The sequence below is a fragment of the Schistocerca nitens genome, chromosome 3 (genome assembly GCF_023898315.1).
Source record: "Schistocerca nitens isolate TAMUIC-IGC-003100 chromosome 3, iqSchNite1.1, whole genome shotgun sequence".
NCBI classification, from domain to species: domain Eukaryota; kingdom Metazoa; phylum Arthropoda; class Insecta; order Orthoptera; family Acrididae; genus Schistocerca; species Schistocerca nitens.
The window spans coordinates 453,594,944-453,611,104 of NC_064616.1; the positions used below are offsets into that span (position 1 = coordinate 453,594,944).

The 16,161-nt window shown below is 44.5% G+C and overlaps 1 protein-coding gene across 2 annotated transcripts in view; it reads left to right on the top strand.

Annotated features, from left to right (window-relative positions):
- LOC126248380 (uncharacterized) overlaps nucleotides 1-15,649 on the top strand; it is a 53,065-nt gene extending 37,416 nt beyond the window's left edge. The window contains exons 1-2 of one of the 2 annotated variants that reach the window (XR_007545469.1): nucleotides 11,406-11,512; nucleotides 15,530-15,620. Coding sequence is in view for 1 of the 2 variants with exons in the window: in XM_049949319.1 (XP_049805276.1) it covers nucleotides 15,530-15,601 (72 nt within the window). In the remaining variant the exon portion in view is untranslated. Of the gene's footprint in view, nucleotides 1-11,405; nucleotides 11,513-15,529 lie in introns of those variants that run through there. The other variant, XM_049949319.1, reaches the window with a different exon arrangement.
- The last annotated feature ends 512 nt before the right edge of the window (nucleotides 15,650-16,161 follow it).

The following is a 16,161-nucleotide window of genomic DNA, read 5'->3' on the forward strand; positions in this document are numbered from 1 at the left end:
TCACTGACCAATCACGCTACAAAGGCTACCAGAAGTGTCGAAATAATTCAAAATGATAGGACTGGATACTTCAGATCCATTTAATAGAAAATCTGCAGATACACAATGTACTAGGGTTGGAACTGTAATAGTGGCAACTATTTATTTACAACTTGTACAAAATAGATACGTGTTTCAAAGTTTTACTGACCTTCAAAGTAGTCACCAGAATTATGTATAACCCGTTTCCAACGATGTGGAAGTCGTAGGATACTCTTAGCAGTGCCAGATGTGTTGACAGTTCGAGCAGCACGGTCTATTGCCCGACGAATTTGTAGCAGTTCTGAAGCGAATGCCGTGAAATGTTTCCTTTAGTTAGAAATCGAGTTGAACTTACGAGGGCTTAAGTCAGGGGAGTGCAGTAGGTGGTATAGCACTTAGCAGCCCCATCAGTTATACAAATCAGTAACAGCATGGACTGTACGTGCTTGAGCGTTTTCCTGCAAAATGAAGGTCAGGTCCTGCAGAAGTGATGACACTTTCTGCAGGACCTGACCATAATTTTGCAGGACAATGCTCAAGCACGTACAGTGCAAGCTGTTACTGATTTGTTTGAATGCTGGGGCTTCTAAGTGCTATACCTCCTACTGCACTCCCCTGACTTAAGCCCTCGTGAGCTCAACTCGATTTCTAAACGGAAGGAAACACTTCACGGCATTCGCTTCAGAACTGCTACAAATTCGTCGGGCAATAGACCGCGCCGCTCGAACTGTCAACACAACTGGCACTGCTAAGAGTATCCTTCAGCACAAGCAGTAATGAATAATTTGTTGCACGCATTTGGCGTTCCAGATACTTTAATCACAGATCATGGAACTAATTTTATGTCTGATCTGATGAGACAGTAGCGCCAGTTGCTTAGTATTCATAATCTTATAACAAGCCCTGTCCAATGGGAGAACTAAAAGTGTTCATCACATAATTTCAATGATATTTTAGTATTATGTGAATATTAATCACAACTGGGATGTGTACCTTCGGTACATCACCATGACAAACAATTACAACACTGGCCACAGAGGTAATAAATGGTAGGAAAATACCTTCACCTTTAAAAGGGTGAAAGGTGGCAAGCCCTTTGACTCATCTCTTTCCATTTATTCACTCTTAATTATGCAATTGGAGGGAGTTGAACTGGTTTTATGGGTGTCATGGGACCAGGGTGGTTGTATAACTGATTTCACTTCCTCTTCTTGACCTTCTGTAACCTAACATGGTGCTGCGTTGCTTTATGGGTAAGTCTTGGAAGTGAGGAGCGCTGTGAATAGGAGACAGACGACTTGTAGCAGGGCACAGCGAAACGAGCCACAGGGTGCTATGGGCATGGCAGGCTTTACGGAAACATAGGGAGGGAAAGTACTGGTATAGTGTCCTCACCATGCAGGGGGTGAATGTCGCTTTGTTGAACAGTGAACAGGCAGAGAGACTATTGCCCGGTTTAAAGCACGGTCTGCGGGACAGCCGTGATAAAGCACTTGTTGCAGAAGACGGAATTCAGCGCGTGATAGGCGCCAGAGTTTGTTAAAGGAAATACTTGTGTAGGTAAACATCTCCTGCCTTTCCTAAAAGCATGAGAAACAGCTCTAGCTCTGACCTACTTAACGTTCAGATGTTTCAGCAGAGTTGACGATTAACCTTGTGGACAGTTTTTTTAACATTTACACAGGACCTGCAATGCGAAGCTAGCCAGTGATTGAATGAGCACCAATCAGTGTGTTATAAGTAGAGACCGGATTATATGCATTTGCATTTGCATATTTGGCTCCTTTTCACCGGTTATTGCATATTTTAATTAAAAACTAGTGACGATGCATATTTTCGCTCTATGTTACAATATTTTAAAAATTTAGACGGGCGGTCTCTAGCTCGATCTAGTTTTGATGTCCCACAGACTGACCGCGTCCTAGAACTGCGTGCTATCGCTAACCGAGAGGCCACTGCCTAGCGAAATCATTACAGAAGAGAAAGAGGAACAGGCAGACAGAGTCAATGCTCCTGCGCCCGCGCCCCCGGTTAATCCCCTCCGCTGTCATACCGTACCCGTCGGCAACAATTAAATTAAACTACGCAAGCTTTTAGTCGCACGTCCACTGTTTCAGTTTAGCTTTCTATTTACTTGCACACAGGTGAACATGTTTACGACGTGTGATGTTTAACGTGTTATGCTCCATGTCACCCGAAAAAAGAAACGTCGTTTCGTGGATAGCTGACCATCCTGGGACATTTACGTATGACGGAATTGCTTTATACTGTCGAGTTTGCGAGAAAAAACGTTCCGTACAATGAAAAGTTTCAAATAGACCAGTATGTCACGACTATGTACAAGAACCACGACAACTTTTGACAACAGCAAGTTGCAGTAGTCCAAAGGTAACCAAAAAAGTCGGTTTAACATGGATCTATGTGAAGCATTCATTGCAAGCAATATTCCTCTTCACAAATGTACAGACCCTATCCTCAAAAGGCTTCCTGCACAAATATTGGTTCAAATGGCTCTGAGCACTATGCGACTTATCGTCTGAGGTCATCAGTCGCCTAGAACTTAGAACTAATTAAACCTAACTAACCTAAGGACATCACACACATCCATGCCCGAGGCAGGATTCGAACCTGCGACCGTAGCGGTCGCTCGGCTCCAGACTGTAGCGCCTAGAACCGCACGGCCACTCCGGCCGGCTGCACAAATATTGCTTAAATCAAAACATAACAGATGAATCAACATTGCGTAAAAACTACATACCGACAGTTTACGTAAATGTTCTGGAAGAAATAGGCAATGAACTCAAGGACAGCATTATCTGGACTTCAGCTGACGAAACTACAGACACCTGTGGCCGGCCGGCCGTGGTGGCCGAGCGGTTCTAGGCGCTTCAGTCTGTAACCGCGCGACCGCTACGATCGCAGGCTCGAATCCTGCCTCGGGCATGGATGTGTGTGATGTCCTTAGGTTAGTTAGGTTTAAGTAGTTCTGAGTTCTAGGGGACTGATGACCTCAGCTGTTAAGTCCCATAGTGCTCAGAGCCATTTGAACCATTTTGAACTTGTGGCAGTTAAATTGCAAATTTCATTGTTGGTGCTTTAAAAGAAGAGCCCTCCCCTTCCTATTTAGCGACCTGCAAAGAACTCGAAAAAGTAAATCATTCTACTATTGCCAGGTTTGTGTATGAGGGCATTAGAAAAGTATTTCTAGAATCTTCTGCAGATGAAAGGGTGTTTGTTGTTCTTTCAGATGCTGCTCCCTGTATGATCTTTTATCCCAATTTCATTCATGTGACGTGCTTTGCTCATGGAGTACATCGCCTTGCTGAAGAAGTACGTTCCACGTTTGTGAATGTAAGTAAACTGATTTCATCCACAAATAAAGTGTTTCTAAAGGCTCCTGCTCACATCAAGACCTACAAAGAAAAACTACCAAATATGCCTTTACCACCCGAATCAGTGTGGTAACTCTTTGGGGTACGTGGGTCGAAGCTGTGTTGTTTTACAATGAACATTTCGAGGCCATTAGAGGGGTAGTAAAAGACTTCAATAGTGCAGAGGCTTTGGCAGTTTGCCAGTGTAAGGAGCTTTTAATGATTCCGGTATTGAAAAAGACATTGCTTGATTAGCACTCATTTTTCCAATACACCTGCAAGTATTAAAAAGCATGAAACTGGAGGTTTGGCGTTGAGTGAATCTATTCAGTTAAAGAATAAAATTATACTAGTGAACTCCTCATTGGCGGAGGTATTCCCAAGAAAACTTACAGAAAAAGTTAAAAACATTTTAAACAATAACCAAGGCTTTGAACCCTTGAACAAAACGGATAGTTTTATTAATGGGAAGGGTGAGCTTTTACCAGAAACAATAAGTGCCAACATAGCACCCAAATTCAAATACTGCCCAGTTACCTCACTTGATGTAGAACGGTCCTTCAATGCTTATAAAAACACTTTGAGTGATCGAAGACACATTTGGAACAGTACTTGGTCGTTTATGTTTACAACAGTAGAAAAATGTAAAATAAATTGTAAATGATGCTTTGGTCCAATAGTATTAATTAAAAGTCAATACTGTCCAAAAATTCATGATTGCATGTTGTTTTCTAAATAAAATATTACAGAGTTTTTGAGCGTGTGATATATCTCGAAGTAGGTACTGTACATATCAATTGCTTCGCTGCGACTGACTCGCATCGCATCTACTTGTTACCGACAACAATAGCAAAGAAAGAATAATTCTTGAAACACGGTATGTGTTCTAATTTTACATATTTAAGAAAATAATCCCAGAAAGACCCCCTTCCAAACCTTTACCAGAAACCATTCAGAAAATATCAGCGTTGTAAATGTACCGATTTTTCGGGTGGCCGGCGCTCTTCCTCGTAACTGATATGCACAGGTTCGACTTTGAGATTTAATGAACGCAGTAACTATCACTTTTTTATCAGTTGATCTTCCATATTTCGACACTTTTCATGCATTTGTAAGCATTTTTTCACGCATATTTTAAGGTTTTTATTATGCATATAATCCGGTCTCTAGTTATAGGCGACGTCAGGAGGACGTAGCACTTAGCAGGAAGTTTTTTTAGAAAAGAGGGGAAGAAATTCAGTACATTGGCATGTTGACGTTTTGCCATTTCTTGGCGGGATATTTTGTCAAAGAAACAATTACAAACAATTATACCGTTGGCGGGCTGTAGTGAGAGGATTGGTGGATGCATTTTGTTGGTGGGAACAGGAAGCAAGATGCATTTTGGAGAGATAAGGTATCGTTGGGAAATGGCGGGAAGAGTTGCAGCTGTGTTCTCAAGTGCTGGAATCGTTTGGGGTCGAATTTTCGAGTCCTCAGCTGCCCGACTGTAGCGCTGAACATCAGACCGGAATGCCACTGAGTTTCAACTCTGCTCGCATTACATTGAAGATTATGGTATGCGTCACTTGCAGACAGTCACTGTGATTGTTATAGTCAGGATTCAATACATTGCACAGAATCAGACCCGAGATTGCTAAGCAACTCCACCTCATTCAGTAACTTCGTCAGCTCAAGAGTTTTAGTTTGATATATAACTGTAAAGTTCATGTTTACATAATTGTTTTTAATGCTTTATAATTCCAGTTGTCTTTTGCAATAAACCTTAGAGTACACTTACATCTTGAGCTTATTATCATATTCAGTCCTTTTAATGATAAATATTATGTCAATTTCCCAACCTTCAGATTCTCTGCTGGGGCTTAAATAAATTACAACGCCAGTAATTCCGTTGCGTACATTAAATTCAGCACTGGGTCACAAGGGAGTGCCTGAATTATGACTAATTCAGAAACAGTTTAACTTCACTCATATACAAGCGGGGTTTTTCAAGTGGTATATCAGGTCTTGGAACGGACGGTGAATCCGTAAAGAAGGTTCTGAAAAGGTTGCAAGAGATTTGGCAAAATGTGAAGTGCGCACAAGCAAAAGCCTTAGAGCGTCTGGAACGAACAGCACAATGTGTGGCGAAGTTGCCTCACCACTGGTTTGGTCAGTGGATTCTGGTAACGATCCATACACACCTAAGGGCAAAACGAAGAATTTTCTAACCTGATACCTGCTACCGTACCAAGTGGAGGAAATGACATTGTCTGTCAACGTTAAGATACAAATACTGACGAAAACATCGACTGTTCATGTGAGGCGTCTTAAGCCGTTCATGGGAGCTGTGGGTCCTTCTCCACAAGTGCCTTCATCATCTGCAGTACAGAATGTTAAGTCTAAAATGGTTAAAAAATGACCAGCCAGTAATGAGTAATTTGCACACAGGGTGCATTATGAGCTTTGACCGCATCGACAACAAGCGTTATGACCGAATTTTTATATTTTTTTGTGTACATTGTACGCCGATTGTTTTTGTTTAATAGATTACGAGTTTCTTTTTTGCGCTAGGTATCATGTGTTTTAGGGTGTTTTTTTTTCTTTCTCACTCTTTGTGGATGGAAGTTACTTTTATTGTAGGTAGCCGTAATGTTGTTCAGTCCATGTAGTCTTGCCTTTCTAAGGAAGGAGGGAAACTGTCAAAGGTTTGTTTCTCTCAGGTGATGTACCAACAAGTGGGTCCTGGGGGAATGTCGTAATCTTGGTGATCCTACATCTCGCCAGAAGGGGAGTAGCGACTGCACTGGAGACCTTGTAGAACCAGCCTCTCGAGTCAGTAGTACTTCTCTCCAGGCAGACTTACGTCTTACTGACTAACCATCAGTGGTCACTTGGACTGATCTTCAATGTATGGGAAGTGAGGAATGACGTGCGTAGATTGCAGGTTGCATTTTTGGAACTGCGCAAGGATGCCAGAAAGAGGAGCCTTGACAGAAGCGCAAGGGGAATACCAATGGTTGCAACCGTCATAAGAAAAACTTAGAGAACAGCTTAAACAAATGTTGGACAGCTAAGAGCTGTGTTTGGCACGGCCGACAACGAGGACACCCGGAACTTGAACGGCATAATATTACAGGACAGGTACAAACAGTAGCGGATGCTATTAGAATTACAGTAGAGTGACTTACCATTCAACTCTCAAACTTAGAACATGTGCTGAACAACACCAAGATAGATGGTAATTAACAGCCGAGTGTCCGTCCCTGGTAGCTGAGTGGTCAGCGCGACGGAATGTCATACCTAACGGCCCGAATTCGGTTCCCGGCTAGGTCGGAGATTTTCTCCGCTCAGGGACTGGTTGTTGTGTAGTCCTTATCGTCTTCATTTCATTTCCATCGACACACAAGTCGCCTAAGTGGCGTCAACTCGAAAGACTTGCACCAGGCGAACGGTCTACCCGACGGGAGGCCCTAGCCACACGTCATTTCCAACAGCCGAGTTAGCGCAATGTATGTGAAACACGATGCGAGGCATAAACAGTGACTTGGAGATACTACAAAATCGATTGAATGCACTAGATGGAAGAATGGCTGCACCTAGATTACTGCGAGCATTGACAGATAGTCTGAACGACGCAAGGATGGGAGTGACTACGTTACAGGTAGAAGTATATCGTGCCATGCAAGGACAACTGTGTTTTATGTTGCAGTCTCCGCAGTGGTTCCTAGCCGGACTACACAGAGCACAGAAGGAATTTGTAGTATCGTTACAACACATAGTGTAGTCAACCGTTGAAATGAGTACTGATGGAGCAAGGCTACATGTGTTAATTCGACACCTGGCTGCAGACATGAACAGCTGATATCAATGTTTTACAGTACACCCCCACCCAGTGAAGTGGAAAATTGTAGGGAAACGAGTACAGGTGCAAACCCGGAAAGTATTAGTAGTTTAAGAGCAAAAAGAGCTCATTGGAAGACTTGTGGGCATATCGGAAATAAAAACTACGATGGCACTGACTGGGTCACAGACATGCGAGGTAGAATTGTTCCCAGGGAAAGCTGAAACAACTGAATGTCGAAGGGAAGTGTTAGCCCGCGTCCTCTTTTTCCAGAGAGCGGGTACAGACTGGGTCTACTCAGCTTTCCGCCAGAAATAGTAATCATAAATTGTTAGAAAAACGCGAAACAGAAGAGCATGACGAGAATGGAATTGCAGGACGCCGAAATATTAATAAATTGTACGACGTGACATAGTGGTCACCACGTTCCGTCTTCCATCTGTAGTCACCGAGACGGCTACGCTCAAGTCAACAAATCGTGTGTTGTTTTAACCGGAGAAACAGTTCACCTTCGTGAATAATACCCTCTTGCCCTGTCGCCAGCATATGTAGCTGCCTGTGGCGGAATACTGTAGGAACTATTTCTCTGCCACGTGACGCGCGGATGCGAGTAGTTCCTGTGTTGGGGTACTCTCTGCAGGCGCTGGCTTAGCCTCCTGGTGGCCGGTATTGTCGCACTGATGATGCTGAGGCGTGTAGGGGCACTGGTGGCTGCCTGCATGATGGAGCTGCCCGAGGGCCTCCGACACGGCAGTCTAAGTCAGACGCAATAATAACTTTACAACACCTTAACGATGCAGAAATAAACACTTTGAAGTCGTGGAGGAAGAGTTGCCCGACAAGTAAAAATACCCTGACTTGTACAACTAGATTCTCAGTGTTGCAGCTAACAAGTTCCGATTGCTCCATCCAGTCTCCTGAGATGACTATGATCTACGATGCCACTTTTAATTATATCTGGCGGACTCTGCTGCCAACAACTGGTGCTGCCCCATCCTTGCCTACGCTGATGGGAAGACTTTGGTGCCTTCCAACATTAGGATGCTGCAGGTCTCACTGAAGGTCCCCAGGTCCCTGGTGAGCTGATCAACGACCGCCGTTCTTTGGGAGCACAGTAATTACTCCCCCCCCCTCCCCCCCAACTCGCAGCTATGAGCAGACACTGGCGTCGCGGGGAGGCTGTGACATAACTGTTCATGACTACGGCCACGTCATGCAGAGCTGGTGGGCGCCTTTCCTAAACTTCTCTTCAATGTCCAGGAGACTCCCTAGAAATTAGATAGCAGAGCTGCAGCAGGCCACCAGCCATCAGTGGCTGTGTTTGAGCTGCTACTGGGTCATCGACCATTCGCGCTGTTGGTTCGCCAGGCTGTCAGTGATCTGGATAAGACGATCCTGTACTTGTTGTTAATAAGTGTGTAAACTGTCAGTAATGTTTCATTAACACTTTCGGGCATACTGCACGATACCATCCTGATAACTGTAGAGGCCACTGTACCAGCCCCTTACAGTTGTTGTGAAAGATGATATGCATAGGTGGTTTGACACATCTGGTAACACCGATAACAACATTTTTGCATCTTGTGTGTCAATAAATGAAAGTGTGTTGAATGAAAGATGTTACCGAAGGACATTATTACAGAATTCACAGGACTGAATACAAATATGTATGGTTTTGAAACTGAAACTCTGTGCACAATTCATAAAGCATAGGGTCTTAAACATCCATCATCAAAGGAATTACACATTGATAATTACTGGGAATGTGTATTAAATATTGATAAATAGTTTCTTAATTACATAAGTCGATCCAAGCTGCATACAGTTTTCACCATACAGCAAAATAAATTGGCATTATCAGCAAAAGACGAAGTCAGCACAGTAGCGTAGGGATGGTAACTTGCATGTGTCTTGAAAACTAGAAGAGGGCCACTCATCAGATTATACAATGTAAATTCATTGGGTATATAGAACGAAGTATGAGAGGAAGATGGAGGAATGGCGAACAGAGATCGAACTTTCCCAGTAAACGGGATTTTGGGATATGTGGAAGGAACTACTAGAGCAAGATGGTGGCTCTGGTCTACGAAGAACGAACTATGACAACTAGATGGCAGAGGAAGGGTCAGAGATCGAACTTTCACAGTAAATGGCGACTCTGGGATACACAGAATGGACTGCTAGAGGAAGATGGCAAAGCATTGGTCACTAGCAGCTCCTGGGGGCATAGAACAACCTATGAAAATACAATTGTGGAGCAGGGGTGCAGCAAACAAACAATCACATCTTATAATGTACAGAGTGTGTGTGAGCGGTGTGTGTGTGTGTGCGTGTGTGTGTGTTTGTGTGTGTGTGTGTGTGTGTGTGTGTGTGTGTGTGTGTGTGTGTGTGTGTGTGCACGCATGTGACAGCCACTGTAGCAGCAACAGTGACAGATGCTCGAGAGGCGTGTGATGTTGCAGAGACGTTACTAAGGATGGTACGATACTAAGCTTACAAACCATGAACGAGAAACCCCAGTGCCTTACTAACAAAGTGTGTAGTGTACATGGTGGCAGAAAACCATCATAACGACCGGGAGAGCGGTGTTCTGACCCCACGCCCCTCCTATCCACATCCTCCACTGAGGATGACACTGCGGTCGGATGGTCCCGGTAGGCCACACGTGGCCTGAAGACGAATAAGACGGAGTACATGGTGGCAGCAAGTCAAGGACTATTTTACGGAATTGGTTTAAAAAATTTATTTCAAAGGCCCAGTCAAATCTTTACACATTTACTCCTAGGGGCAAAGTCTACTGCCTGACTCTCACAGCGAAATCAGCGTTTAGACCTCGTAAGAAAAGCGACAAACCACTGGATTCTGACGGTTCTGGTGATGTCCGTTGTTTAATACTGGTTCAAAAAATGGCTCTGAGCACTATGGGACTTAACTTCTGAGGTCATCAGTCCCATAGATCTTAGAACTACTTAAACCTAACTAACCTAAGGGCATCACACACATCCATGCTCGAGGCAGGATTCGAACCTGCGACCGTTGCGGTCGCGCGGCTCCAGACTGTAGCGCCTAGAACCGCCATACCATGCCTACGTGACACAAGTTGCCTGTCTTTCAAAACCGAGGCAGCACTATCCAGTTAAAGCTGCTGACAAGAGACGCCCTGAGACCTCTGCTGAAACTGCTACCGAATTCACGCCATTGGTTTTAGCCAATAGCGTGCGAGTTTAAAGGTCACGTGTGTGGACGCTGGAGTGTTCTGCGGTGCGGAACACAGTTGCCTCTCTCTCTTGTAATCCAGACCTCGAGCAGAACAGACGTCTTTTCGGAAGGCAGACCCTCTGATCCTGCTTTCCACAACCGGCCACCGACATAAGTTATCACGAACCGCTTCCCCTTCCGTTGCCCATTTTAATTAATTGTTCGACCTCCTATACTGGCCTAAACCCGGTAACTTCCGACCCTAGGTGCACCAGTTGAATGCCATATACTGAAATATATTCTCCTTCTTGTACCTAATTTCCGGTCATTTAACGGCAGCCCTGGATGTCCACTCTCAAGTCGTGCACACTGTCGTTACGAGGCATATGTAACAACCTTCTCCTCCATTCTCTGACCATATACATTACATTGGTGTCAGAAGTGGTATTCGTTCCCACTGTTCGGTCCATAAGGTGGCCATTTACTTTCGGTTCATGTTTGACGTTGTATGGTCGGTCAGTATTCGCCACTGTTATTCCGCTGAGTGCCGAGCCTCGATGCTGCAGCGCATCGGCTACGGTGCCGCCCCGAATGCTGCGTCTGCACGTACCAGCGCCCGGGGCAAAGTCTACTGCCTGACTCTCACAGCGCGCCGCACCAACACGTGCGCTCTGAGTACAGCGAGCTGTGCCTCACAGCCCACGTGCTTAGTTTGTGCGCTCCGGCCTCAGTTGACGGTCCTACTGGTCCAGCTTCTCGGTCACCGCCAGCTAACTCTGAGCTGGGCGCGGAAGCACGAAAGGAAAACGCGCGATACGTCCTCGCGTGTGCCGTGGCTCGCTGAGCGCACGGGCGCGCTATTCACGGTTGGCGCGGCTTCCCTGCCGCTGCCGCCGCCCACCTGCCGCCCCACGTTGGTCGCAAGGCAGGTCCCCGCTGCCATCTGCGTTTGGGTCCTGGCCTCAACGCCCAGGTCGTGTACTTTCAACGCCGTGCAGCCAGCCGCCCCGCCGCCCACGCCGCTGCTACGCGGGTACCGCGTGCGTACAGCTCTTAGCCGCCGGGCCGCTTCTGCACGTCGCGACGCAACAGCTGTACTGTGAGTGTTGACATGTAGTGAAGCACTTGCAGCCATTTGTTCAGAGAAGCGATCGGTAAATTATAGTAAACAGCTAAATTTTGCATCTTATGCAGTTATTGCCTGTGTTTTGGAGGTGCCTTTACCTAAGACGATTTGAACTTTGAATTTTTTCGAGTCTGATTACTATGAGATACGTTGAATGTGTTATTTGTTCGTTGATAAGCACTTCACCTGTCTGTTGGTTGGATAGTTAAAAGGTTTTTTAAGATTTTCTTTGAGAGGTTTCGCCGGCCGCGGTGGCCGAGCGCTTCTAGGCGCTCAGTTCGGAACCGCGCGACTGCTACGGTCGTAGGTTCGAATCCTGCCTCGGGCATGGATGTGTGTGATGTCCTTGGGTTAGTTAGGTTTAAGTAGTTCTAAGTTCTAGGGGACTGATGACCACAGATGTTAAGTCCCATAGTGCTCAGAGCCATTTGAGAGGTTTCGATTAATCTCCAGGGATGTGCAGCTTGCACAATGTGCTTGAGAACCGCAGAGTCTCCCAGCCGTTCATGGCATTTTCTTCCGTTTCGTTTTCGTGTCATGATCAACTCTTTTTTCTTTCATCTTTCCTATAAGCATCATTTCTCCGCCGTATGATGAAAGACGTGAGCGCTTTAAGGGCTCTGTAACGCCCTGTGCCGCCATACCTCGTCTGCAAGGTTTCCGAAATCGTTGGCACACTAAATCTTTTCGCCTTGACGTGAGTTTCTTTTTATTGCAAGACCAGGCACAGACGCGAAATCAGCGTTTAGACCTCGTAAGAAAAGCGACAAACCACTGGATTCTGACGGTCCTGGTGATGTCCGTTGTTTAATACTGGTTCAAAAAATGGCTCTGAGCACTATGGGACTTAACTTCTGAGGTCATCAGTCCCATAGACCTTAGAACTACTTAAACCTAACTAACCTAAGGACATCACACACATCCATGCTCGAGGCAGGATTCGAACCTGCGACCGTTGCGGTCGCGCGGCTCCAGACTGTAGCGCCTAGAACCGCTCGGCCACTCTTTACTACTGGTACTAGGCGACTTTAGGCCCCAAGCGTATACACAGTCGTAATTACAGGATTAGCACTTGTGTTGCCGAAACCGATAGGACGTTGTGTGACATGCCGGATTGCGTAACGAAAAGAATGAACTTATTCTACCTTCTCCTTCTTTTCTTTCTCGTCTCTCTGCATCCCCTTTCCCGACCATTTATTCTTTTTCTGTCCATGTCTTCTGTTTTTTTGTAAGTGAATTCACGAAGCTACGATGTATTACGTGATGTACCGTAATAAGAGTGGACTGGCGCAGCTGTCGCCTTGCAATAAGCCAATCAGGGCCCCAAACGCTACCACTTCTCTCCCTATTCTTCGTCCTGTCTGCCGTAATTAAGTCTAATTTTCATACGATTTGTAAGTCATTTATTATATAAGCTTTGAGTGACAATGTACGGAGAGTATTATATAGGGTATAAATATTAAGTGATGGTAAGTAAGTCACTATTTTGTATGAGACGGATGCCCCAGGTGCACACCTACAGTATTTGTATTACGTGGGAAGTTTAGGTATTTTGAAGAATTTTAGGTGTTTAAAGGTACCCTGTCTCAACTACTGTATAGGTTTTTGTGATGTGGTGAATTAAGCTACTTGCATTATTCAGTTTTGTTGCAGAATTTTGGTGTTGTACTGTATTTCACTTGTAGATTTCTTTTACTGACTAGGAATGCATCAAGTTTAGTAAAGTTTTTCTACAATGCTACTTTTTACAAGCGTACGTCGTTGAACATTTCGTTTTGTTGCCAAACCTAGAATGTGGAGCTCCTCCTTGCTGTGTCTATTCTATTTGTCTTTTATTGTTCAATGGATTGTGATACTTCGAAGATTCATCTAACTTTCGGAACTAATGTTCCACTGCTTTGCAGATGAGCTAAGTCCATTTTCGGATTAGAAGCGTCTATTTCCCTGTTTTCTTTCAAGCTGTCACTAACAGTTAAAAATGATTACGCGAGTTTAACTCTCATGTCTGCCGAATTGACTGTTTCTCTTAAGTCTCTCTTTACAAAACTTTCCTGCCTTGTGTCCAGTGAAATCAACATTTACTTTTTTCTTACCTACGTCTTGTGCATGGTATATTAAGTCCTGCAATACTCTGTCATATGCTCCCACCGTTGCGTGTCAGAATTTTCGTCGTCTTGACGCGACTCTGTTGTAGTCTTTATGCAGACAACAAATTCCTAATAGGGATGGCCAGCGTTTTATGAATTTTGTGTCTGCTGAAAATCAACACAGAGATGTACTCTATTGTCCAATATCTGTTTAAGAATTAATGCAAGTATCGTACTAACGATCTTAACTGAGCCTTCTTAAACATTGTTTACTCTACCGCCATGCATTTGGTTTTGCCCTATAACAGGATCTCTTCATGCAAAAATTTGGTGCCAGTCTGTGCAGATCATTACCAGTGTTCGACCGTCTGTTAGCCAGTTTTGTCTTTCTCTGTTTTTGGCTCAAATGGTTCAAATGGCTCTGAGCACTATGGGACTCAACTTCTGAGGTCATTAGTCCCCTAGAACTTAGAACTAGTTAAACCTAACTAACCTAAGGACATCACAAACATCCATGCCCGAGGCAGGATTCGAACCTGCGACCGTAGCGGTCTTGCGGTTCCAGACTGCAGCGCCTTTAACCGCACGGCCACTTCGGCCGGCTTTTCTCTGTTTTTACGCATACTTTGCGTTATACCGCCGGTGCACGCCGCCAGCTGAGCTTCAAAACACGTTTGCTTCAAGATTGCCTTAGCATGCACACCTGTGCTGTGCCGAGTGCTGAAAGTGCCACTGCCACTTCCCCTTCGCCTCTCTCGCCCTTTCTCATCCCTTGCGCCTACCTCTGCGCTCTTTCCCCTCCCGCAAGACGTGCGTTACGCCACAGTCAATACCCCCTCCATCACCCTACTAGAGAGAAGCGCCATTAAAGTTTGTCGACGTCACACAAGCGTATCTCTCCTTCCCCGCCGGACAAGCCACGTGCTGTTCTCCCGTCAGTCAAAGTTTGTTTACAAACAGTGCGCGCGCTTTTGTCGCACAGAACCATATTCTAGATGTGAATGTTTACTATTTAATGGTTCAAATGGCTCTGAGCACTATGGGACTTAACTTCTGAGGTCATCAGTCCCCTAGAACTTAGAACTACTTAAAACTAACTAACCTAAGGACATCACACACATCCATGCCCGAGGCAGGATTCGAACCTGCCACCGTAGCGGTCGCGCGGCTCCAGACTGTAGCGCCTAGAACCGCTCGGCCACTCCGGCCGCCTTAATATTTAATGCTCTGATTATAAACTTACTGAATTCTTTCCCTTTTTATGTGCAATTTTATAAATAGGACAAGGATATTGTTAGCTGTTTTGTCACCATGGACACACATTTTAATTATCTTTTCTAGAGTTTTGCCTGTGTGTTTCTCCATGCCTATTACTGTGTTTTACAAGCCTGTTTTATGACATATGAAAGTTCCCTGATAATCTGAAAACTGTAACCTCTAAGAACAGTTAACGGGACATATATTTTTCTTGAACTTTGCCGTTTTAGAGGAAAAAATAAGGTTGTAACCAATCCTGACTTCCAATTGACACTCAAACAAGGGCTCTTCTGGTCTTGTTCTTCAGTTTTTCTAGTTGTAATTTTACTTACTGTAATAAGTTTGTAAAACATTGTGGTTGAGTGGTACTACTAGGAACAATATTGAAACTGTGTGACGACTGAGAAGTTCTCAACCATTCAGACCACAACTTGGTCACATTTCAACCTAATTTCCGTCATTTAACGGCAGCCCTGGATGTCCACTCTCAAGTCCTGACCGCTCGACCTCCTGCACACTGTCGTTACGAGGCATATGTAACAACCTTCTACCCCCTTTCCTGACCATATACAGTACAGTAGATAAATTGAATGTTTGATTATTTATTAAAATAGTGAGAAATATAATGTTTGTGTATGTTTTGCAGGTCAGTCAAATAAGTGTCGCGGCGACAGTCCCTTGGGAAACAAAGACGTGGTTGACAGGTGTGGACCACTAAGAAAGATGCGTAATGTTGTCAAGATGTTTAAGTGAAAAATTAAAGTGCTTTCAGTAAGTGAAATTGACAGATTTGTTTAAATATATGTGTCATTGTAAACAACTTATTTAGATACTTGGTCACTACAGTAGTTCTTAATTTCGTATGCATTCATTATCCTCTTGTCCCTCTATTCTTAACCTTGTTAAGCGAAAGATGTGGTTGCTTGACGTGAATTGAGGAAAACCTTTTTAAGTGCGGAGAGCCACTTCTGAAGCTCACCTGTTAGAAACCGAGTAAGAAGCAATCCTCAATAGTCTATAGGTTCTTTCAAACTGCATTATATTGTGGAAATGTCCTAAGGATCTCATGTACACGCAGAAAAAGAACGATGGAAGTCTGTGGTTTACCGCCCTCTCGATAACAAGCTCCTTAGCTGAAGACAATGTGGAAGGATGGAGACGGAAATCAGACTTATCCTTTTGAAGGAAATGATACCGGCATTTTATCTTAAGCTATTAGGTAACGATTAAAAATCTAAATAGGGATGGTATGGTGTTTATGCCACATTATGCTGTTCA